The sequence below is a fragment of the Excalfactoria chinensis genome, chromosome 2, assembly GCF_039878825.1.
Source record: "Excalfactoria chinensis isolate bCotChi1 chromosome 2, bCotChi1.hap2, whole genome shotgun sequence".
Classification (NCBI taxonomy): domain Eukaryota; kingdom Metazoa; phylum Chordata; class Aves; order Galliformes; family Phasianidae; genus Excalfactoria; species Excalfactoria chinensis.
The window spans coordinates 52,235,128-52,259,974 of NC_092826.1; the positions used below are offsets into that span (position 1 = coordinate 52,235,128).

At 39.4% G+C, this 24,847-nt stretch overlaps 1 protein-coding gene across 1 annotated transcript; it reads right to left on the reverse strand.

Annotated features, from left to right (window-relative positions):
* Positions 1–12,545: 12,545 nt before the first annotated feature.
* DSEL (dermatan sulfate epimerase like) lies at positions 12,546–21,276 on the reverse strand. Its single transcript, XM_072330211.1, has 2 exons — positions 21,161–21,276; positions 12,546–19,592 (listed from the first exon to the last, which is right to left on the reverse strand). Exon 2 carries the CDS (start codon positions 19,551–19,553, stop codon positions 15,903–15,905), a length of 3,651 nt encoding a protein of 1,216 aa, XP_072186312.1. The 5' UTR covers positions 19,554–19,592; positions 21,161–21,276; the 3' UTR covers positions 12,546–15,902.
* Positions 21,277–24,847: the final 3,571 nt, after the last annotated feature.

Below are 24,847 nucleotides of genomic sequence, written 5' to 3' on the forward strand. Positions count from 1 at the left end.
CTCCAGCCTCTCACCTCCCAGTCTGTACATAGTTTCAGGTTTGTCCCATCCTATGTGCAGAACTCAGCAATTGTTAAACTCTACATGGTAGTTCACTGCACAGCCCCCTAGTTTACCAAAGTGTCTTTGCAAGACCTTTCTGCCCTCGGGGAAAGTCAACAGCTCCTCCCATTGTAGTGTACATTCTCATCAAGCACTGAGAGACAGTTCAGGCAGAGATCTAGGTGGCTGCATGTTCCCTCCGGAGCTCTGTATGGGTAGCTGTGTCAATTTCTGTGGCTGAATAGGCCACAGAGGACAGAAAGGACATTGCTTTGTGCCAAGTGGGTGACATGACCAGAGCTCCTTGTGAGTGGGTTACAACCACTGCTGGAAGGAGCAGTGACAGCACTCTCCTTAATGCCTGCCCTTAGCTTCAGCCCTCCCCGGGGCCACCTCCATCTGTGTAGGCAGTGACTGCTGTGCTCTTGGCCCCATGCACGTCCTGTCAGCCTCTCTCTGAGCAATCAGAAGGATCTCTGCCTCCCCTGGGGTTTCACTGACACAGGAAGCCCCCGTGTGTCACCATCCCCTGCTGTGCTTCAGAGTGTGCCCACCCTGGAGCTGATAAGGTTCCCCTGAAGGTTTGGTTAATTACTCCATTCTTTTATCTGTCTTGAAAGTTGCAAGACTTTCAAACTGCAATTTGAGGATTTTTTATTTGTGTTATTTTTTGTCTGATTTACTTGGCCATTCTTTGTATGACTTTTCTTAAAATAAATACTAATCTCCCTGTTGTTCTTATATAACTAGATCTTCCAATCCATTCTACTTGCCTTTACAGAAACACAAGCAGCATTGTGCATTCATGCAGCAGAAAAGGCAGCCAGCAGCATGAACTGCTGTGCACTTTAGAAGAATCAAGGAAGCAAATCAATTAGAATAAACAGCTACTTTCCCAGCTACCTTGCCTTTACTTTTTAACATATAGAGTGGCAATCAACTTCAATGATGTCAGTTTTCAATCTTTACTTTGTTTTCAAATGCACAGGTTTGCAATCCAAGGATATTATTTTGAATTCTAAGCTGAAATTCAGAATCATTAGATGAGACAGTTGAAACCACTGGGGGCTTCATGGTTTTACCATTTGAAAGCAGCATAGGTATCATCCCTTCCTCTTATGCTCTGTAGAACAAAATCCTGTTGGCAAGGCTTTTCAGGATACAACATTATCAGATCTGAGATATGTACCAAGTTTCAGGATTTGGGTACATGACGTAGCTGTATGATAAACCTGGACCTGTACATTCAGAGCTCATGCAAACATACTCTGAATAGAAAACAGCCCCAGGAGTATGCTATCCCGGGGTTTATCACATAGGTACAGATGTGATCTAAAATAGTCAGTTCCTCACAAAACCACAGTAGGTATGCTACAAAAAAAATCCCTCATCATTATGAATTGAATCAGATTTTCAGAGATATAAATCTAAAGCTTAGCAACAACTTGGCCTGTCTTTCAGTGCATTAAACCTACGTGATCTATGTTGCTGCCAATAGGTACTATTCAACATTCACAGCTAAATACTCTGATCACATAAATAGGTACCCAGCTAGTTTTTGCACAGCTTTTAAATACAGATTCAAATCCTTCTTTATTGTCAGAACAAGAACTGCTACACTGCCTTGTAACGGAACAAAGTAGAATGTAGTTCAAGTGCCAGCATTTTCCCTTTGTGTTTCTGATTGCAGGCTGATTATACAACACAAATGAGAACTTTTATTTATTTATCTATCTGAACAGAAGCCAAAACAAAGAAAAAGGAAGGGGTTAAATCTTTAAAGAGATCACTTTTCCCTGTTGTAATGGAGCTGTGGGCAGTGTTCCTCTCACGGCTATAGAAAGGAAAGAGAGATGGAGAGAAGGGTATAATGCATTATACAGGCTTGTTTTGCAGTAGCTACCTTCTGACTCTCTTTCCTGATGCTATGCTGTCCTGTTATCATGATGAAGTCTCTGTTTCACACTGACATTTATTCTGCAGGTAGAATGCTACCTATCCTCAGCTGCTCATCATCACCATCTTCAGTGATACTGTGCTAATGTACAGGAATAGAGTATCAGACATTTAGGAAATAATATGCTCTCTGCCTGGATGTGGAGCCATTTTTTAAACAAGAAGGTGATTCTAGCCAAACAACAACAAAAACGACACCAATTTGGATGTTCCTATAATGACACTCTCAACCAAAGCTCTGTTGCAGAGAGAACCAGAGATTTTCTTCTTCTTCAATAAGGATAATGCAAAGCTTGTCTCAAGATGCTTCATGGGAATACAACAACCCTGAGATATGATAACAAAGTAAAGTTTGACTCAGGAACTGAATTAACAGGTTTAATCATTGGCCCAAGCTCGACGCTGTGGGACAGTTTTACTGATTTTTATTTACACTTAATTTAAAAGCAAAACAAATTTAGAACTTTCCTTTCCATTAACAGTAACAAAGAGATATCCAATCATACTTTGTACTAAGTAGCTATTTTATTGTGTGGTTGAGATGTCGGTGCTGTTAGTGGGTTTTAAGGAGAGAAAAATATAAGTGAAAATTAAGTCTTCCGACACAGTCCCCTGTGACATCCTTCATTCCAATTTGGAAACATATGGATTTACAGGTGAGCTGTTTGATGGATGAGGAACTGGTTGTGAGATCGTATTGGGGAGTGGTGGTCCATGGCTCAACATTCATATGAAGATCAGTGACAAGCGGTGTCTCTCAGGGATCAGTACTGGGACCGCTGCTCTTTATTATCTTCATCAGTGACATTAACAGCGAGGCCAAATGCTCCCTCAGAAAATTTGCAGATGACACCAAATTATGTGCTGCAATCAACATGCCCAAGGATGGTGTTCATGATTCAGAAAGACCTAGATTGGCTCAAGTGGTGGGCCTAGGTGAACATCATGAGGTTCAATAAATGGAACTGCAAGGTCTTGCACCTGGGTTGTGGCAATGCCTATTATCAGTACAAGCTTGAAGATGTTAGGATAGAGCACAGCCATGCTGAAAAGGTCTTGGGGGTACTGGTGGATAGGAAGTGTGAGCCAGCAATGTGCGTCACAGTCCAGAAAGCCAACTATATTCTGAGCTGCATCAAAAAAAGTATGGCTTGTAGGTCAAAGGAGGTGATTCTTCTCCTCTACTCTGTGCTGGTGAGACCTCACCTGGAGTACTGCATCCAGATGCAGAGTTCTCAGTGCAGCAGAAGCATGATCCTTTCCAAGATCATCTAAAGGAAGGCCACAAAAATGATCTAAGGATGGCACACCTCCCCTGCAAGAACATGGTGAGAGCTGGGACTGATTAGCCTGGAGAAGAGAAGGCTTTAGGGAGACCTGATAGTTGTTTTTCAACATCTAAAGGGGGACAATAAGAAAGAAGGGGAGAGAATCTTCAGCAGGGTCAGTTGTGTTAGGACAAGGGAAAATTGTTTCAAACTAAAAGAAGGGAAATTTAGTTTGGATATAAGGAAGAAGTATTTTACAGTGAGGGTGGTGAGACACTGGAACAGGCTGCCCAGAGATGTGGCAGAATCTCCACCCCTCGAGACACTGAAGGTCAGGCTGGACCAGGCTCTAAGTAAACTGATGTAGCTGCAGTTCTCCTTGTTCGCTGCAGGATAATTGGACTACACAGTCTTTCCAAGTCTCTTCCAATTCATAAGATTCTGTGATTCTATGAAACATAGCTTGTCAGTGTTTATTCACTGAAATAATAAAAACCCACATAAATTAGATGAAAAAAAAAGTCTGAAAACAAATGACTATACATGATAGGAGTTTGCTACATTAATTTATTTTGGTGTAATCTAATTTTGTAATTCTGAGATATCAGTACAGAGATTTTGCAAACTACACCCTACTTTTAAAGTATTTTATTTTAATTTCTTGGAACTAACAAAGTTCTCATCCTCTTTAATCTTTCCTATTATTTTTTAGTAGCTCATGGAGGTGCATATTTCATTCATCTATTCTTAATAGAAACCCGTAAATAAAAAGACAAAAAAAAGAAGAAAAAAAAAATATTAAATATTAAAACCAAAAGTAACTTTCACAATACTCTGAGACCTAATCTGTGGCTAAATAAACATAAAATATCCATCATTTTCATTTTTGCAAAATAATAATAATTATTATTATTATAAAATATCTTTATAAAATATTATTGTAAAATTAAATTAGACTTCTTTACAGAACAAATCATGCTGTTTTCCTTCGCACAAACCTGAAGATACAGCCACATTATGTAGTAGCTCATTTACATAAGTGATATCATTATAAAAATTAACAGCAAATTTAACATGTTTCAATTCTGCCTCCTTGCAGATGGCTGGAATTTCCTGTATGTCCAGTAGAGGTTATTCATATCTCCTTCCTTTTCCTTCCTGTTGTTCACCTCAATCTACCAGTGTGTCTGCATTCACACTATGTACTTCCCACCTCTCATCCCTAAGTCCTGAACTTAAGACTTCTACAGATCATATTTTGGATGTGCATTGGTGTACTGTGTTAGTTCAGAATCAGTTTGTTTAAGACAAACAATTATAGTGTTCACCAGCATAGGAAATTAAAGGAGTGGAGTTCATTCTTCTTAAGAATTCATACAACAACACTCCTCTTGCTCACTGTCTTAATCAGCAACTAGCTATGGGGATGACCCTAGCCACAGTTTATCACACTGAACCAGCACTGAACGCTGTGCAGAAATCCAATATATCAATTTATTTGTCTACCTTTAAGTTGTGCTGAGTCAGGTATGTGAGGCTTGATGAGCTGAAAAACATTTCTTATACTCCAGGAAACAATATTTTCTGTTACGGGACTTTATTCCACATTTGGGCAAATTCAATCAGTCAAGTCAATTACTTCACATATCATATGAGAATAAAATTAATTTTAAGTTTTTGCACGTTGCAGTGTTTTGTTGTCGTTTGCCTGTGCTTTTGTTTTCTTAATAAAAACACCTCATTTGTGAGTCTGCAATGTGTACACAAGTAAAAGATTTTCTCCATCTACTTGGAAGAAGCAGAAGCTCTCCTATAATTTGTATTTGTGGCACAGGAAAGGTGATACCCCCAAGGGTCATTTCATTGCATGGACATCTTGCCACGTATCTTTTCCTCTAGCTATGCCCTTTTTGCTCTGCTGTGCAGTCAGCAGGGAAAGATATGGCGCAAAAATCTCTGCAAAGTCTTCTGATGAAGGAAGAGGTGACTCTTTCCACAGCTTTAAGCATGCCCTATAAGCACAAAAAACTATTTATGATGTACTTTTTGTCAATACTAAAATGCATCCAATGAAAAGCTCTAGTCTACTCTGCCAACTAATCCTTCTGATACAATTGTCTCCCAGGTAAATATTTTAGGTAACTTCACAATCATTTGATGGTACAAATTGAATGGTACATTGTTTTAAAACTAACATACATGTATTTGCTGTTGCTTGAATGCAAAATATGAGGAACACTCAAATCCAGAAATTATGATTAATATGATGCACTAATGTAAAATCCATTAGAACGTTCAGTAGGATCTATGATGGCTATAACCCAGGAAATGTTTATATTTATAAGGATTACTAGGACATAAATTTGAGGTATTTATTTCTGAAGAAGTACATCTGTAATTCAAGGAAAAACACATGTAACCAGTACAGGCCATATGCTAAAGACATTTCGACGGGTTTAGCTCCTGATTACTTAATTTCAATACTATTGGGTAAATTAAATGAATTTAAACTTTATAGCTACCTTTTTTGTTTGTTTGTTTGTTTGTGTTTTGTTTTGTTTTTCACTATCAGAAATCTGTCTGCCAGCAAATCTTGCAGGGGCAAAGCTAAGCTAATTTACTGGCAAGGTTACTTAGATGAGCAGATTTTTTTTTCTGTCAAGATAAAACCAGAATATTCTGCTTTCTACTACAAAAAATCAGTAATAAAATATAATAAATACTGTTAAATTAAGTTTGTTTTCTGTGCTTTGCAGGTATTTTCAAGTGCTCAGAACAGATTTTGCCTTAGTGTGAAAAGTATTAAGTTGTTGGCCACTCTCATCACAGTTGAAATTCCAATGGTTACAAGAGATAATGCAGAAGATACAGTTTACTACAAAAAACCAGTTTGCACTACTCATCATTATCATTAACAGCAGTATCAGTGTAAACTGTATTATTTTAGAAAGTATAGTATTTTCATTGTTAAATAAAATCTGGTGTAACTTCAACATAAATGACATATTTATTTCATTATAGCATATGCTGTTATTAAATGGTTCAATTATTTTGCTTTTTCTCTGCTGCAAGAATAAATTTGGAAGTAATTGCTGCAGTTTGCAACCACGGCTATCTTCTATTTCTCAAATTTCCAACTTGAAGAAATTTTGATAAATTCCATCACAAAATGCCTGAAAGCAGGATTTTTCTCTTTCTAAAAGAACAGAAAGAAGTAATGAAAAAGTTTGTCATATTCACTCTTGATAAACAAATTTATACTTATGAAACAGATAAGTTCGAGCTTGTTTTAAGCTCTAAATTCAGAGCAATTTCACTTTGCTGCATACATTTTCTATGTATTTTCTACGAAGCTGTTGTTTGCCTATCACCATTCCTCTGAAACTTTTCAGGACATTGTGAATTTGATGATATGTATATACAACCTGTGTATTGCAAATGATTGCTGTTTATGTTTTGCAGGATTCAATCAAAAGACTGCAGTGTGAGCTAACTGAATTCAACTTCATTCTCCTATAGAATTTTCTATAAGTCTGATGAAAGTTACTTAACTTTTTCTAAAATGGAAATGTTAATGGTTATTTTAACACAAAGACTATGAGATTTACAAAACACTTCTTTTAGGGCTCATGCTTACTTCTGATGACACACTTGTAACTGTAAAAAAAAAAAAAAAGGGTTACCAAAACTTCACTGATTGATTGATAACATTACATAAAAGACAGTAAGTACAAGAGTAACTGCAGTATGACTAGATATGAGTAAGGCCATCTTTTTTCATGAGGCTATCGCACCTCTTTTCAGTTTAAAGTTATGTATCTACCTGATTCTGCTTCAAAAATCACACAGCAGTAGACTGGTCATATACTTGTTTTTCAGGATACATTATATAGCATGGATAGTAATACTTGAACAATGCATATAACAACAGCTCTGCTAAAAACTAACTCGACAGGTACTTTTTCTTTAAAATATAATAATGCCTAAACATCATTAGTTTTTTTTGTTTACACTTCAAAGGGAATTTAAAAACTTTTTTCTTTTTTTTCCTCATTTCACTTTCCTGGCACATTTAAGTAATAAATAAAATGAAACCCAGATTAATTTAAGAATTACAAAGGCAGTGGCAGATACTATCTACTGAATATTGCATTTTTGATTTCTGAACTTCTGAAAGGAGATTCTGGAAAGGATGCTGTGAGTCTGTTGTTATGCACAGACAACAGCACTAAATGCAGATGAAGCAGACTGCTGACAAGCACTTTCACCAATCTGTGAACATCAAATATCAGGGCTCACTCTTTATTGCCTAAGTTGGCTTTTTACTAATCAATCAGTCACTTAATATGTTAATTATAGTAATTATGTGGCTATTATCAGAAAAGCAAGGAATACAAATAGGCAAAGTCCAATACATTTAAGTCAACAAGACTGTTCATAAAGAAAATTTGCACGTGTACACTGGAGCAATTTGGAGGCAACAACATACATTCAAGTGACAGCAGCTTAAAAAAAGATATCCTAGTATATCAACAAAGTCATGATGCCTTCATGTGCACTTACTCTTTCGGCAGATGGAAAGAAATACAACCTACTCATCAATTACAAAGGGTAGTAAGTAGGCTATTCAATAAGTATGTTCTATGAATATATGAAAACACCAGAAACAAATGCATTGGCAGTGGAGGCATGGACATGCGTTCTGAGATGATCATAGAAATGTGGCACGGGAATGTAGGCATGGGATTATGCCTAAGCACGTAGGCAGAGATAGAACTAAAGTTGGCTAGGGACATAACGAGTAGCAAGAAGATTACCAAGCACAAATACAGGTTGGGCAGAGAAAGGCTTGAGAGCAGCCCCAAGAAGAAGGATTTGTCAGTTGATAAAAGACTCAACAAGAGCCGGCAATGTGTGCTTGCATTCCAGAAGGCTAATTGCACCCTGGGTTGCATCAAGAGATGCATGACCAACAGGTCGAAGGGAGGTGATTCTGATCCTTTGCTCTCATGAGACACCACTTGGAGTACTGCATCCAGTTCTGATCAGAGGAACGGAGCATCTCTCCTGTGAGGACAGGCTGAGAGAGTTGAGGCTTTTCAGCCTGGAGAAGAGAAGGCTCTGAGTGGATCTTATAGCAGCCCTCTAGTACCTGAAGGGGGCCTACAGGAAATCTGGGAAGGGGCATTTTGTAAGGGGATTTAGTGACAGAATGAGGGGAAATGGCTTTAAACTGGAAGAGGGTAGATTTAGGCTAGATATCCAAGGCCCCCATGTTGGATGCATTCCAAGGCCAAGCTGAATGGGGCTCTGAGCAGCCTGATCTAGTGAGAAGGGTCTGTGCCGAAAGCAGTGGGGTTCAAACTACGTGATCTTAAAACGTCCATTTCAACACAAACCATTCTATGATTCCATGATTCTACAGGTACATACAACAGCAAAGAAAGATAAAAGAAATTGTGCATCCCCTGAATAGTGAGATTGGGAATCTAGCTGGAACTGATATCAAGAAGGCTGAGGTACTGAACAACATTTCTGCCTTAGTTTTCATCAGCAGTTGCCCTTACCATACTTTCCAAGTCACAGAATCTCAAGGCAGTGACTGGGAGAATGAAGACCCACCCAGCACAGGGAAGATTAAAGTCCCTATTGGAGCGAGTCCAGAGAACCATTAAGATGATCCAAAGGGTGCATAATACATAATTCTCTGATTGTATTATTCTCTCCATATATAAATTTTAGTAAATACATGTGCTACCAGAAATTAGCAGTGCACCCCAATAGGCTCAGTGTTGAAACTTGGTAAGTTTGCTAACAACACAGATCTGGAATGAGAGACTGACACTCCAGAAGGCTGGTTGTCACCTGGAAAGACACTGTCAGGAGAAAAGGGATGACAGCAATCTCATGAAGTTCTACAAGAGGAAGTGCAGAGTTCTGCATCTGAGGAGATATAGCCTCAAACACCAGTGTGCTAGGGATCACCCAGCAGGAAAGTAGCTCTGTAGAGAAGTACCTGGGGGTCCTGTCATCAAGTTGAATATGAGTCAGCAGTGTACCCTTGTGACAAAGACTTATGGTATCCTGGGATGCATTACGAAGAGCACTGTCAGCAGGTTAAGGGGGATGATCCTTCCCTACAACTCAGGACTGGTGAGGCCAGTCCTAGTTCTGTGCTCCTCAGTACAAGAGAGACACAGACATGGTAGAAAATCAGAAAGAGTCCAGCAAAGGTCCATGAAGATAATTAAAGAACTGGAATGTTTCTCCTATGAGGAAAGGCTGAAAGAATTGAAACTACTTAGAAAAGAGAGATGAAGGCCAAGGGGGTTTATATCAAGGTATATAAATAGCTAAAAGAAAGGATTAAAGGAGACAGAGGCAGGCTTTTTGCAGTTGCATGCAGTGGAAGGATGAGAGGCAATAGGCACAGCCTAAAAGGAAAGAGATTATCTGAACATCAGCAAGTGATGGAACAATGGCACAGGTTGCCCAGAGTGGTTGTGGGGTCTCCTTAGGGATCTGCAAAAGTTATTTGGATGTGGCCCTGGGCAACCTGCTTTGGTTGCCTCTGTTTGAGCAGGGGGATTGAATCGCGTGACCTCAATAGGTCACTCTTAAATTAAACCATTCTGCGGCTGTGATTCTGTGGCTGTATCACTAAGCTTTTTGATACCCTAAATGTGAGATGTTTCATAACATTTTCTGTGGACAGTACATGCACTAGGAATGCTCCAACACAAAAATCTACTTAGAAGTAAGAACATACACATTTAAACCTAAATTAACCCTATTTCACTTGAGGTCTTTCAGCAGGCAGCTAAAGTAAAGAATGTAATCACCAGCGGCTTTTGAGGATTTACAAAAAGTAGTGTCTGATTACCTTCTGAAGGTGACATTTGTTCTCTGTTGATTGTAGAGCCACGGTTAAATTACCTAATGTAACGTCAGATTAATTTAGGTCATGTTTTTAAACACAACAATATCTTCCTCAGTAAAAAGAATAAACTAAATGTTGAAATTGTATCAGTGAAATGAATAATCTTTCACAAATTATCCTCTGTTTAGACAGGTGTGAATAAAATCAGAGTTTTTACATCACATATGAATCCTAGCATATTGTCAGCTCTAAGAGATGTAGTTTAATTTAAAACAGTATTATTTTAGTAATGTGAAACAGTACTTTCCCACTCTAAAATACTTTCTGACAACACAGAAAATAGTGAAAATAGTCAAGATTATTATATCAGAAATTTTCTCCTGACTAAAGAAATCCAAGTCCTGTTATTTGAAACCACGTTTCACACATTATTTGAATATATTTGTTTCTACATCTACTTTAATGAGTTTATAAGTATAACAAGGGGTAGCTTTGGTTACAGTACAGCACAATTTTTCGTACTATTAAAATGCATTTAATTTCCTCTTCTAATATTAAGTAATGTTCACTCATTGTAATTTTATTTGATCATTTGGATGACAGAATCATAGAATCACTTATGTTTGAAGAGACCTTAGCAATCATCTAGTTCCAACACTCTTGTTGTAGGCCCCAAGTTGTACATGGCCACATCCATCCTGGCCTTGACTATTATATGTCTGATGTTTTGAAATATTCAGGCAAGGTTGGTGATAATTCTCTAGATGGTAAAATTTATTTACAGAAGAAATAAAAATCCAAAGAAATCACATTTTACAGTTTTGAAAGCAGCCAATATTGTCTCTTTAATAAAGAATGATTTAGAGACATTTAGTCAATACATTTTACATAGTTCCTTCCAGAAATAAATATTTAGGATAGTTATTTTGGCCCTTTTGAAGTCATGTCAAAACATTCACTGAAGTCAGCAAGGCACCATTTTACTTACGGTTCAGATATGAATAGCTTACAATTTAAAGATTTGATCTTGTAGTAAATGATATTCCACACGGAAATTCAATGAAATGGAATCTGAGACTGTAAGAGATTTCAGACAGAATGTCAATTCAGAAAAGAGACCCTTGATGTTTGCATTTAAAGTAAGGTTTTACTCTGAACCAAATCTAAAATGAAGTTCAGAAGAAAAAAAAAAAAAGAAAAAAAAAAAAAGAAAAAAAGAAGGAATGATTATGTTATATATATATAATTATATATTTGTTTATATATATATATTTGTTTAATATATATTAATATATTAATATATATTTGTTTTTATATATATAATATAAATTACCTCTAAGTCCCCTAGAATAAATATCATATATTCTAGTTATAAAAGATACCTACACATAGACTCCAATATATGGGCCACTTCTTAATTTTTTTAACTCAAAGAATTATGGAGGTACCATATTTTTATCCTTAACCGGGAACTGTGAACTTACATTTTGTTGAGCAAATACACTATAGCATTCCATATTATATTTGTACGATCGTGCTTGTCAAAGAAAAATATAACCAATACTGATACTGGAAATACCTGTCAGGCAGAGCCAAGACTCCCTTAACAGTCACATCATGAAGTCTAAACAACATGTGAAACCATATTTATGGTTAAAAAAATAAGTCAGACCCATGCTTTATAAAATAGTTATTAATAACTTTATAAAACCTGAAGTACATTTTTGTTTTGCATTCTAAGACTATCAGAATGATATTTCAGTGACAAATGAATTGTGCTGTACATTTTACATATAACTGAGGATCTTGTCCAGCAACACAACCCTAGCTCCTGCAAATTAACAGTTCAAACATAAATTTCAGTGCAGAGGTGAATGGCAGTTGCATGCTAAGAGAGAGAAGGGAATCAATCCGACCATGAAACTGAGGCACATCTTCACAGATTCTGCACTTTGAAAATGCCTTACTGGGACAATAAAAGCATTTAAAGGTGTTCAGAGACTACAGATATGCAGTTTGATAGAACACTGAACAGACAAGACCCACGTGTATTGGCCCCAGGGCCAACGTCACTTAGTTACAACGTACGTAAACAACTGAAATTTATCCCTTGTTGTTTATTATCCTTAGGCTTCCAAATGAGATTCTGAGATATGTATTTAAATAAAGTCATCCTTTTTAATTTATGTCAAAATTGTAGCTCTCTCCTAATTGGAGAGTTCAACCTGCAATACAGTACACACAATTATCACCATTTAACTGAGGGAGAAAGAGGAACTAAAGTTAAGATATTAAGACTATTATCGTGAATGTCTTTCTGAAGTGTAACTGAAAACAATACAACACTCATCAATTCAACATACTGAAATAGACATGCTTTTCAAAAAAGTGTGATATTAATTCTCAACTGTTACTGAAATTCTGGAGCAATAATATGGAGATGTATGAGATTAAAGTCTACATCTGTTCTTCCTCCGGATGCAAGTGACTGAAGATAATTTTAAGGGTAACTGTGCACCCACAAAATCATCTCAGATAATAAAACTGCACTGACATTCTTTATACACAAAACCACAAGACAAAATGAATGCTTGTAATATGGAAAAAAGTTTGTTTAATGATCAATCTGACTTGAGATCAGCACAGATTTAAAATTATAATTTATCCTTTAATAGAGAAAGACAAGTTTATTTATCACCAGACCTTCACAGTATATCATATCACAACTGTAAACTTTATTCATAAATAAAATTCATAAATGGTGCCACTGACATTTATTCTGCAAAGACTCAGATTTGAAATAGGTATTCTCTTCTAACATATGCATGTTTTATTGTCTTGGGTTGCCATTCATGCAGTTACAAGGCCACAATTTCAATAGCCAGTCAACTCCATGACTGAGTAAACTCTTGTCCGGTACTAACTTCAGTGAAGTGCTTAAGCAATTTATCATCTCAAAGTGAACGAATAAATTTTTTTATTAAAAACTGGAGAGTTGACATGCCCCAGGTATTCTGATTCTGTTGTTATCAAAGGCATCACCTTTCCCTCTACATATTTTACCATAATTATTTTAATAAATTTGCCCTCACAACAAGATCCAAAAATAGAGAACAGAGTTCTCTTATCTTATTAACAGTGTACAAGGAACACACACTGCTTCAAAATCTGAATAATATATTATGCATTCTTTGACCCTGTAAAATAGAGAGGGAGAATAAATAACTCCTAAAATAAAGAAATGACAGCCAAGGCATGTATTATAAACATAAATGCCTGAGATAACCTGTATTCCAAAAGAAGCATGAATGACCCTCCTGAGAGATCATCCTCTCCACCTAAACTCCTCAAAAAACAAATAAGAAGTAGATTTATAAGCTATCATGACAGTTCAAGACTGAATTTAAAGGTCTCTTCTGCAAGTACACAGTCATCCTTAATTCTCACCTTCAGTTGCTTTAAAACATTTGACCAAAAAAAAAGAAAAAAGAAAAAAGAAAAAAAGAAAAATTTGCTTTTTCTGATTCTAGAGTGTAAATCCTGTTAATAGAAGGCAAATGATGAAACTTATTCTGTCAAGTACAAAAATGGTACAGACAATAATACTTTGTTCTTTTGTGTTTTTTTGTGTTTTTTTTTTTTGTTTTGTTTTTTGTTTGTTTTTTTTTTAAGCCAATTTGAGAAAATGATCGTGGGAAACCAAAGTTTCACTAGCCTGTCAGTGTATATAAACTTGTTTAATATTTCCTTTAACTTGACATCCAGCTAGTCAGCGGTGAGACCTAGAACTCAAGGAGGGGAAAAACAGCAGCTGCTGCTAGTAAATGACAGTTAAGTCTAGTGAGATTCTAAAATATCAATGTGTTTATCGTGCTAGAGGCCCATTTCAACATACAAATGATTGGAAGAGAAAGAATTACTTCTATCTAGGTCAGGATGAGATATCACTACATGCTCCAAAGAATATGATATGTATGTAAGAGAACAAGACAGTGAGGTAAGACAGGGACACAGTACTAAGACTGGAAGGAAAGGCAAGAACATGTTTATATTTTATAAATCAGATAGAGTATTGGTGTTCTGTACAAAAATACTCACTAAACTTTTGTTTTCATCTAATGGTTATCACCCAAATAAACAATATTTAAACACATATTTCAGTATAATAACCCAAAGCTCTGAACCCAGCTCCCACAAACCTATGGAAGCATATTTCAAGACAATTCAATACATAACAGAAACAAGTGGTAAAGGAAATAGATGTCTCTTTGTGATCTGATTTATACACCTGCAGACATTTGCTGTATACATTTATTAAAAAAAAAATCAAGAAGAAAACAAGTTGTGACAAACAGACATCTATCCAATCAAGCCTATCTGTTCTGTTTCCAAACCAATACTGTATTACAGCAAAGTGTTAAAGAAACAACAGTCACGATTTAAAAAAAAAAAAAAAAATAATAATAATAATAAGCAACTTTCAAGATATTTTACTGCAGGGAATCGCTCCTCAGATGTGAGGTGTTTGAGAGTGAATGAGTTTCAGATTTCTCCATTCTCTGAGGGGAGACCTGAGATTAACAATAGTTGTCCTTCAGAAACACATCATACAGAAACGCAAACCCCTCAGCAACACAGACATGGAGATTTATTTAAAAGATCTTCTCAATCTTAGATTTCCATTTTATGCAGACATTAACAACAGACCACTGACACTGACATCAAATATTTGCACTGGCCTCAGTGAAATTATGCACAAGAATCATCAGAGAAATGCTTTACAAAAAAGGATGGAAAAGTCTCACTCAAAGAGATCCTCAAAGAACTTCTTAGGCAATAAGAATAGGATAAAGCAGCATGTGGTGCCAAGACATAAACAACCTTCAAAATGAGTCAGGTTTAGGCAGGTCACACTACGCATTTAACTGATAGCTGGGGATATCTTGTTGGCTTCTTAGATTGTGTCCTATTTCTTCTTCTCTGGGTAGTTTACTTCAGGTTCACAAAAGGTACCATATTATCAGGAATGGAGAACAAAGTCTTCTCTTTAATCAAACCACAAAACCCAATAGAAGTGCTGTATCTCTGAGCTGAAAGAACCATATCATACAATTATATTTAATATCCATGTCTGCTGAGGCCACACTAAACTAGGGAACTAAATTCATTAAAATGTTCTGGCTGTTTCCACCCACTGAAGGGGTGCTAAACCCCTCACACCACAGCTTACATTTATTTTGCGCTACTATAGTGACCAGTGAGACAGAATGTCTCAGTAAATCTGTCAGAAGGGGTTAAGGGGTTAATTATCATCATTGGGAACTGGGCCAATACCACCAGTTCAATTTCTTATAAACCATCACACAAACATCAGATAGTAAATACTTCTGGGAACTAACCACCTGGGCTGGAGTAAAACTGGTGAGCTGGAGGTAAAAAGCTCCATATTCTATTACTTATCCCCTGAGCTAAAGAGTCCTCAGCTGGTAGTTCCAAAGAGGTTCACACAGCCTATTTTTTTTTTCCTTTTTTTTTTTTTTTTCTTTTCCAAAGGCAGCAAAAGCAGTCACAAGTTTAAAAAAATAACAATAACAACAAAAATCACACCTTCAAGAACAATTATATTTTTCATAAAATAATTTCTCTGAAAGTAGCAGACTGTACACATTTTACAAGAATAAACAAACTTCTCTAATATTTATTCACAAACTGGGAGTCAGAGATAACTAGTGCAAATTTCTGCTGACCAGCAGCATTTATTCTACAAACTTTGGGTATCCTAAGTGCTCCATTAGAGAAAAACAGGTATCTTCAATCAGTCTAATTTCTTTCTTGGGCATGTTTTGTTTCCAGGCATGAATGCTACTTGGTGAAATTTCCCCCTCATAAGGAAGATAGAAAAGACTGGTGGAAGTGGCAAATAATATTTGGTTTAAGCTAGCAGGAGGAAGAGGGATACCAAGAAAGGCAAAAATCGCTTCAGCTGTCTTCTGAGGAAAGCTCACAATATCTTCAAACTTGACCATCAAATAATTTGTTGGCAACAAGTCACCATTTATTCTCAATGCTGCCGCTGTGTTTGCTAGCCATAAATGGGACAACACAGAAACAGCATTTGAATTAGAATTTGAAAATTCTTTTCTTAATGATTCATATTCAAAGGCATAGCCTTCATTGATACTACATTTTCCTTTACCATTTTCCCATTTAAACATTGCAGCTAAGCGTTGCGGAACCTTTTTCAAGGAGTAAAGGCTTGGCTTATTTTTGTACAGCAGTGAATATATCCATGCCCGTGGATCTCTTACTACATATAATGCTCTCATTGATGGTCCTAGGATTTCCTGAAAGAAGGGAAGCTTTAATGTCCAGCTCCCACTACTTAAACTAAGCACCGGTCGTGCATTAGGATAATAAACAAGGTGTCTTCTCAATTCCCTGATATATTCAGCATCTTTATCTTGACTTGCTCTTGCCCTACTTCTTTGCTCCAAAAGAGATTCTCTCTTCTTGGATCTTTTCTTTTTGTCCTTGTTTATGGCAGAATGCTGAGTAATTTTACTTCTGCTAGCTTCATACAACTGAATGTTTTGTAAATGTAATTTTGTGTCTCGAACTAGAGACTGGAGCCACCCCTTGAGAAGATGAAAATGCCCATCTTGAACATCAGAAGCCTTCCATTCACATGGATCTACAAAGGAATCAATTTCAAAATCACTCTCAGGAATCTCTAGATAGGCTGTAGGTATCCTCATGTATAGGAAGTCACTGCTGTTGAAGAACAGCTGTTTTAGAATTTCTGCACCAGAAGCAGGAAGTGAAGCAATTATAACATCTGGAAAAACAATGGGAGTCTCTTCTAATCGTTTGGCTTTATTGCCTTCATCATGTTCTAGCCTTGTCAAGTCACTGCTCCATTTTGCACAGATTGGCTGAGTACACATGCTCCACACATCAACCAGTTCGATAAGCCACAGTGTGATAACCAGTATCAGGATCCAACGCAACATTTTACTGAAGGACACATAAAACCGCCACTGAAAGGCCAGTATGACTAAACTAACCCCTAAAATTAACCCTGCAATTATGTTCACTTTGAATCCAAATGGCAAAACTACCCTATTATTTTTAATCAATTTTTCCACAGGTTCAGTACCTAGTCCAAACTTTGTCACTTTGTTTTCATGAACAACTTTGGCAAAACCACCAAATCCCAAGTAATCAAACCGGGCCCTTAAATTCTGATGATCAGTCACAACAGAAACAGTATTTTCAGTGTTGTTGACACTAAGTGATATCTGAAATCCAGACTTTACATTATCAATGAGTTTGCAGTTAGAAACATTGACATATGGGCCATAAAAAAGGTAAACAATCCTTGTAAGAGTGCTTTTCATCGGAAAGGTAACATTTACAAACTGAGTCCATCGCTTTTTGAATTCAGCAGCTTGTTCTGCCTCTTGTATCCTAGCAACAGGACTACTCCCATGATGATCAAACCAAAACATCTTGTAGTGGGCATCCCACACATCCATCATAGCTCCATTGTACTTGCTCTTAAATTTATAGGGTATGTATTTAAAATCAATGTCAAGATTGTGAAAAAAGGCACTGACTGAATTAACAGGAGAGTCTGCCTCCTTCTCGATGTGGTCTACTACTAACAAGGTCTGAGAATTTAAGAGCAGCAAAATGCGGTACACACTTTTCAGTTTCATTGCTGATGTATAAGCAGACACTGCCTCCCCACTCACAAACATCATGTCCCCAGACTGGGAGGCTGTTATAATTTCCCCAGCTGAGTCTCCAACCTCATGACCAATCCACTTCAGCCACTGGGCACATTCACCAAGCTGTCCCTCCCAAGGCTGGTTGCACTGGCTCGTAGGAGATGGGGCAAACACCAAGACATTGTTCAGGTGGCTGAGTTTAGGTCCATAGAGAGCCTCAGATACAAACACCTGCCCATTGGGAGCAAAAGTGAAAGAGTTCTGATCAGGATGCTCATGCCCAGGATTAAAACTTCTCCATCCATCAATCCAGGCATATGGCTGAAAGTGGACAATATCATAAACTGCCCTTCCACCAAGTTTTCCAGACTTGAAGGACACAAAGGTGTTTGTCTGACTGCTTGGCAATCCAGCCCCATAAGTAACAACTCCCCAGTTAGGAAACACGTGCATTTTAGCAGTGCCATAGTCAGGAGGTGGTTGAGGAGTGATTTCAGCAGAGTACCATATAAACTCAGTGTGCAGAGTGCTCCACCTCTGTGCAGTGGATGGCACCATTGGTCCATCTTTGGGTCTGTGTTTTCTAATTTGCTGTGCCAGCCAGTTGCCAGCTCCATTCTTCAGGACAAACTTATCCAAGAAAACAAGCTGGCTCTCAGGACCATAAAACCAATTGTAATTAGAATCCGCTACACCCACAGTCCTTTGAAAGCCTGGTAATAGGGTAGCATAATAAAACCAAAAGTGCATTTTCAGCCAATTATTTTCAAAGTTGTTAATGCCAAAGTGTCGCTGTGCCAGGAAAACATACTGTGTTATTGACTTAGCAGTGTAACTCCCATAAGCTACTCCCTCGTCCAGGGACCCATCTACAATGTGATTGAGCAGAAACATTGTTTTCTCCATCACATCAACAACAGTGTGTTTCCAAATATTTGCCTGAGATCCATTGTCCACACCAGTCACTAAAGCTCCAGTGAGCAAAGCCAGCATGTTGGTTGCTTGGTGATTGTGAAGAAGCTGCTTTCCCCAAGAACGAACCTTTGAGTACTCAAACATTTCTTTGCTCGCAGACTGTATCTTCTCCAGATATTTTTGTCTTCTCACATTTTCCAGTGAATTATAGAGAAAGTCATAAGCAGTGGCAAATCCTGTTAGGGAGTGGCCAAGCGGCACTTCATCACCAGGCGCACTCTCAACCAACCAGTTCTTGTAAGCAGCCATTCTGTCCATATACTCCACAGTAAAATCCAATGCAGCTTTATCTTCAGGGCACAGCAAACAATAAAATGCTAGAGGTGGCAGATTGTTACCATAAACCTCATTCCACTTTGCAGCAAAATCAACATGTTTGTGTGGAGGTAGGTAGTACAGTGGGTTGGATAACATAACCATCACTGCGCTTCTGATGGTTCTGAATATATGTGAATGGCTTGTGTGAGCTTTCTGCCTCAGCACATGGACATCTTCAGCATCAAAATACAAGCTTGGATGAAGAACTGCTTTTTTCAGCTTCTGCTCAGCACCAAGGCTACCAAGTTTCGCTTTCTCATACTGATCTATATTTTCCATAAAAGTCACCCAATCAGAGTAATTGCTTACAGATTCTTCAAAAGTGAAGACAGCAAACATCATTAATGCTAGAAATAAGGTATGCCCTGTAAGCATCAGAGCCATGATCCATTAAGCAGCTCCTCTTCCCCAGGCATGCATTTCCTAGCAAAACACAACATTCAGATATCAAGCTTTGATCCAGTCAGTATAAACATGAACATCTTAAGGCATTATTTTTTCTTAAGACAAAAGACTTAAGTGTTTGCTGCACATTCTAACAGTTACTCAGATTACTGAGAACTACGACACCGGAATAACAAGTCTGCCAAGAAGCTGAATCTCAGGTGTCTTCTGTTCACACTTTTCTCAAATACAACACCACAGCATGTATACTAAAATCAGAGAAAAGATATGCAGACAAACACAGGACGATGACAGTACACAAGAAGGAAACAGAATGCTATGCCTTGGTAACTTGAAAACCTCAATTTGAAAACAGGAATCAGAGCCACACGTTTCCTGTGTTAAAGTTTTTCAATCAGGTCAAATTCCACTTCTAGAGCTGAGCAAAAAAAAACAACAAAACAAAACAAAACAAAAAAAAAAAAAAACAGAAAAAAGAAAAGGAAAAAAAAAACAGGAAAAAAAAAAACACTGATCACAAAAAATATATATAATTTATTCAAAACAATGTGGCGAAATTTAATTATTTCGGGAATTTACAGCACTTGAAAGACAGATTCAAAAATGGAAACTACTTTCTTCAGCCTTCCCCTTATCTCAATTTGTATACACGTTCTTTATTATCTTTCTCTTAGGACTTGTGGGAGAGTGGGAAGGGAAGGAAAAAAAAAAAAAGAAAGGGCAAAAATCCTTCATCAGCTCCTTTAGATGAGTCTGTGGTGTTTTAAAGCACTATTCCCCTCAGTTAGTAAAAAGTTTGTCTGAATTAATAGTCAGGGAGTATTGACATATATTCCGGTCTTCTTTCATCTCATCTTCAGCCAGTGATGCCCAAATTTTGTCTCAATGATTCAGAGAATCCTGCTCCTCCCAGTATGAAGCAAAATGAAAACATATGAGAGGAGCTGAAAGCCAATGCTTTTCTGCTAAAAGAGCAGTTTTGGTTTTTCTTCCACTTTGCATGTTGGTTCTTTCTGTGGAAACACAAACAGAAGTTCTCTGAAGCGGTGCAGGTGTCAGAACACAGACTATTCAGTCAAAGGGAACTGATAATGTTCTTAGGAAGCTGAAGGTTAATACATTTTTTCTTTCCCTTTTCCCAAATAAATTAAATACAGAAGGGGCATTTTCAAAATTCCACAATAATTCTCTTAAACAAAATGGAAATGCAAACTGGCAACCTCAACTCTCGCTATTCCATTTTTCCCTACACGACTCCCAACGCTCATGGCACATTCTCCCGTCACGCTGCCACGAGCAACTCAACAAACGGCACCGAGAACACATCACCAAAAGACAGCGCAGCTCACATCCCAAGGAAACCACCACGGAGCCGGGATGCCCGCCGGGAGCCGTCCGCCCCCGCCCGCGATAGCCCCGGGCCGCCCGCTGCGCCACGTCGCGACCAGCAGAGGGCGCCCGCCGCCGGCCGGGCCGCGCCGCCGCCCCCGGGCCGCACAACTTGAGCAAGTTTGGGCGGTGGGCACTGGCGAACCGCTCGGCCCGGCTCCTCGCGTCTGCCCCCGCGCGGCTTCACCCCGACTTACCCACGGCGCTGTCCGTGCGGGCGGGGGCCGAGGCGCCGAGCCAGCCCCCGCGCCGGGGGCGGCGAGGAGCTGCACCGTCCCCTCTCGGCTCGGCCGCGGCCCGTTCCGCCTCGCCGCTACTTTTCGCCCGGGCTGGCCGCAACTTCGGGGCTGAGCCTCCTCCGGCGGCTCGCGGAGCGCTGCGAGGAACGGCGGGCTGCCGGCGAAGAAGCGGAGCGGCGGGGATGTCGCTGCGGTTGGAAGGCGGCGACGCGCTCGGCGGAGCCCTCCCGCGGAGCAGAAATCCGCCGGCCCTCCGCGGCGGGTGCACCCCCGGCTCCGCCGGCGCTCCCGGCTGCTCTCTTCCCTGCGACTGCGTGAGGCGGCCGCCGCGCCCAGCCCAGCCCAAGCTCCACGCCACCGCGATGCCACCGCCGCCCCTGCGCATCGGCAGCGGGCTGCCGGCGGAGCGGAGCGCGGCGGACGCGCCCGGGGGCAGGGCCGGGGCCCGAGCGGGGGGGCTGGGCCCGGGAGCGGCGGATGGTGGGGAGAGGCGGGGCCGGGCGGCTCCCCCGGGTCCGCCGAGAGGGAGGGCTCGGGTTGGGGGAGCAGGTAGGTAGGAAGGAGGGGGGAGTCGTCTGATGTGCAGCTCGCAACTTTATGAAGAGAAATAAATGCGTAAAAGCGCCTCAGGAAGCATGGAGATGCTCAGCATCCGCCTGTTGGAGGGGTCCCGCGTTTTACAAGTACCTCCCGGCACAGGCGGCTTATTTTATTTCGAGGCACTAAAATGGCTCTCCTTCAGCTCGAGCAGAAGGCTTCTGAAGTACGACATAAAACCGTTATGGCATGTGGAAAACCTTTGCCCCGCAACTCGCGGTGCGGAGCCCTCAGATTCTGCTGGGCAGCGCTCCTTGGTACCCGCACTTCGGAGCGATAATGCCGCTGTCGGGCTCGCAGCGCAGCTCGCGCTGCTGGTGGCGGCCTGCCGAGCCTTCGGGCTGTGTCACCCGCTCGGTTCCGTGCCAGCCCTGCTCCGGTAGGCTGTACTTTCTAGGAAAAGTGATGTGTTTGATATGTTACCAGTTACTGGGTTTGTAAACTGTACGTCAAAGGATGTGTGCTTTCATTAACCAGAGAGCTTCTTCTTCACCGCTTCTTCTGAGGCGTAACCCGGATTCTGAACTTTTCTTCCTGCAAAGTCTCAGCTAAAAATTAGATTAAAAAATAAGTGCAACTGTGCTTTCTGTTTTGAAATGAATACGTAATAGCCATGCATAATGGATGCCAATTCTGTTTCCTTGTGCCACTGAGAGCAGCACCTTAGAAGGATTGCATTATTAAATTATGCACATTGGTGATAAACTACATCTGGCATCATCCTAATCCTTTAGACGTGACCTTAACTTAGGAGGAAAAATGGCCGATTATTGCCTGGATCTTATCCTTCCATCAGAAGAAATTTACATAATGACCAAAGATCAGCATATATTTCCCTGACCTTGAAACAGCAAAGTTTCTGCCGTTTCATGCTACCTACTGAGGAAGTTATAACAGGAGGAAAGGAAAACTAAATCTGAATTAACAACAGAGTCTGCTTTCCTCTTTAAGTTAGTAGAAACATTGAGACACACTGCAAGTGGAAACATCCAAACCCGTTTTCCATTTGTTCCCATTATATCTCGCATTGTATCTGTTATGGTTTTTGTTCTTTTTTTCTTTTCTTTTTCCCCTTCCAAGGCTGACCCTTTCTGCAATGCATTAAGTCTCGGAGAATGACTTAGGAGCAGAATATGTGAAGGACCTTTGTTAGGTTAAAACCAGAGTAAAGCTCTCCCAGGATCCCTTCGCACTCTGTGGAACCTTTGCTGAGATTTTTACATTGACAGTAATGAATTTCAGTATGATACTTATGAAGAAACATGGAAAAAAAAAATAAAATAAATCTGAATTATTGACTGTCCCGTATGTTCAGAAATGATACCATTTTGACAAAGTCTTCTTAAAATGGCAGTGAAGGCATTTGTAAGGCATTTGGGTGTTGTTGTTGTTTTTTTGTTTTGTTTTGTTTTTTTCTGTTGAATCTCTTTCACAGTCAGAGATGTGTGGTGATGGTGTGGTGAGCAGGACTAGGGAAGTCATCCTGCCCCTGTACTTGGCATTCGTGAGGCCTCACCTCGAGTACTGTGCTCAGTTTTGGGCACCTCAGTACAGGAAAGAGATGGAGATACTGGAACAGGTCCAGAGAAAGGCAACAAGGCTTGTGAAGGGCTTGGAAAATCAACCCTATGAGGAGAGGATGAGGGAGCTGGGGCTGTTTAGTCTGAGGAAAAGGAGGCTGAGGGGAGACCTTATTGCTCTCTTCCAGTATCTGAAAGGTGCTTACAGTGAGAGCAGGGCAGCTCTCTTCTCACTGGTGACAAGTGACAGGACGAGGGGAAAGGGCCTCAAGTTGTGCCAAGGTAAGTTGAGGTTGGACATTACGAAACACTTCTTTACAGAAGGGATAGTTAAGTACTGGAATATGCTCCCCAGGGAGGTGATTGAGTCGCAGTCCCTGGATGTGGTTAAGCTGCAGTTGGATTTGATGATCTTCAAGGTCTTTTCCAACCTGAGTAATTCTATGATTCTGTGATTCTATGTTGCTCTGGCAGAATAATTAAGACTAATTTTCCGCTAAACAAATGACAAAACAGGAATATAATTAACAATGTATAATTTCATTGAGTGGAATCTTCTTACACTAAAACTGAAAGACGGGAAAAAAAACAAACCACAAAGCAGCAACTTGTGAATCCAAGAAAAACAAGTAAGTGTACTAAACTTCAGAGGAACTGATTTAAGGTAATTATGAATAGTGATCATGAGTTATAAGCAACTCTTTTCCATGAAGTGAGCCTCTAAAGGCATTCTGCCATAGCTGGTGGCATAGTGCCATTTGAGGAATGATCAGTAAAATCAAGGTCACATTCAGAACAATTGCTAAATGTGAAAGCAAATTACTTTTTTTGTTGTTTAGTGGAAACACTGAGCATCTGGCACCAAATGGCAGTATATTCTTTGCAGTATATTCTTGAAATTTCAACTATTCTTCATCTATGAAGAATGACTGGCATTCTTATCATGAAAAATATCAAATATCTACCAAGAACGTCAGTTTTGACACATGGGGAAGTGACCTTGCTTTCATTTCTAGTTTTAGATATGACACTGGATCATTGTTAGAGATGTGCTCTTGTGTACTGATTCAGGGATACCACAACCAACCATTTGATTGATCTTGAAAAGGCTAGTGATGTTATCCTGCCTGAGTACAGGCCAAGTTCTAACAGATGAATGAAGAGTAGGATAATCAGCTGGACTACAGCTAAATATTTGATATTGTCAAAGAGCATAATAACAACACAAATGTTTATAAATGAATGAGATGCTGCTATCATAGAATCATAGAATTACCCAGGTTGGAAAAGACCTTGAAGATCATCAAGTTCAACTGCAGCCTAACCATAGTACCCTAACTCTAACAACCCTCTGCTGAATCATATCCCTGAGCACCACATCCAAACGGCTCTTAAACAGATCCAGGGATGGCGATTCAACCACCTCCCCAAGAAGCCTATTCCAGTACTTAACTACCCTTTCTGTAAAGAAGTCGTTCCTAACATCCAACCTGAACTTGCCCTGGCACAACTTGAGGCCATTTCCCCT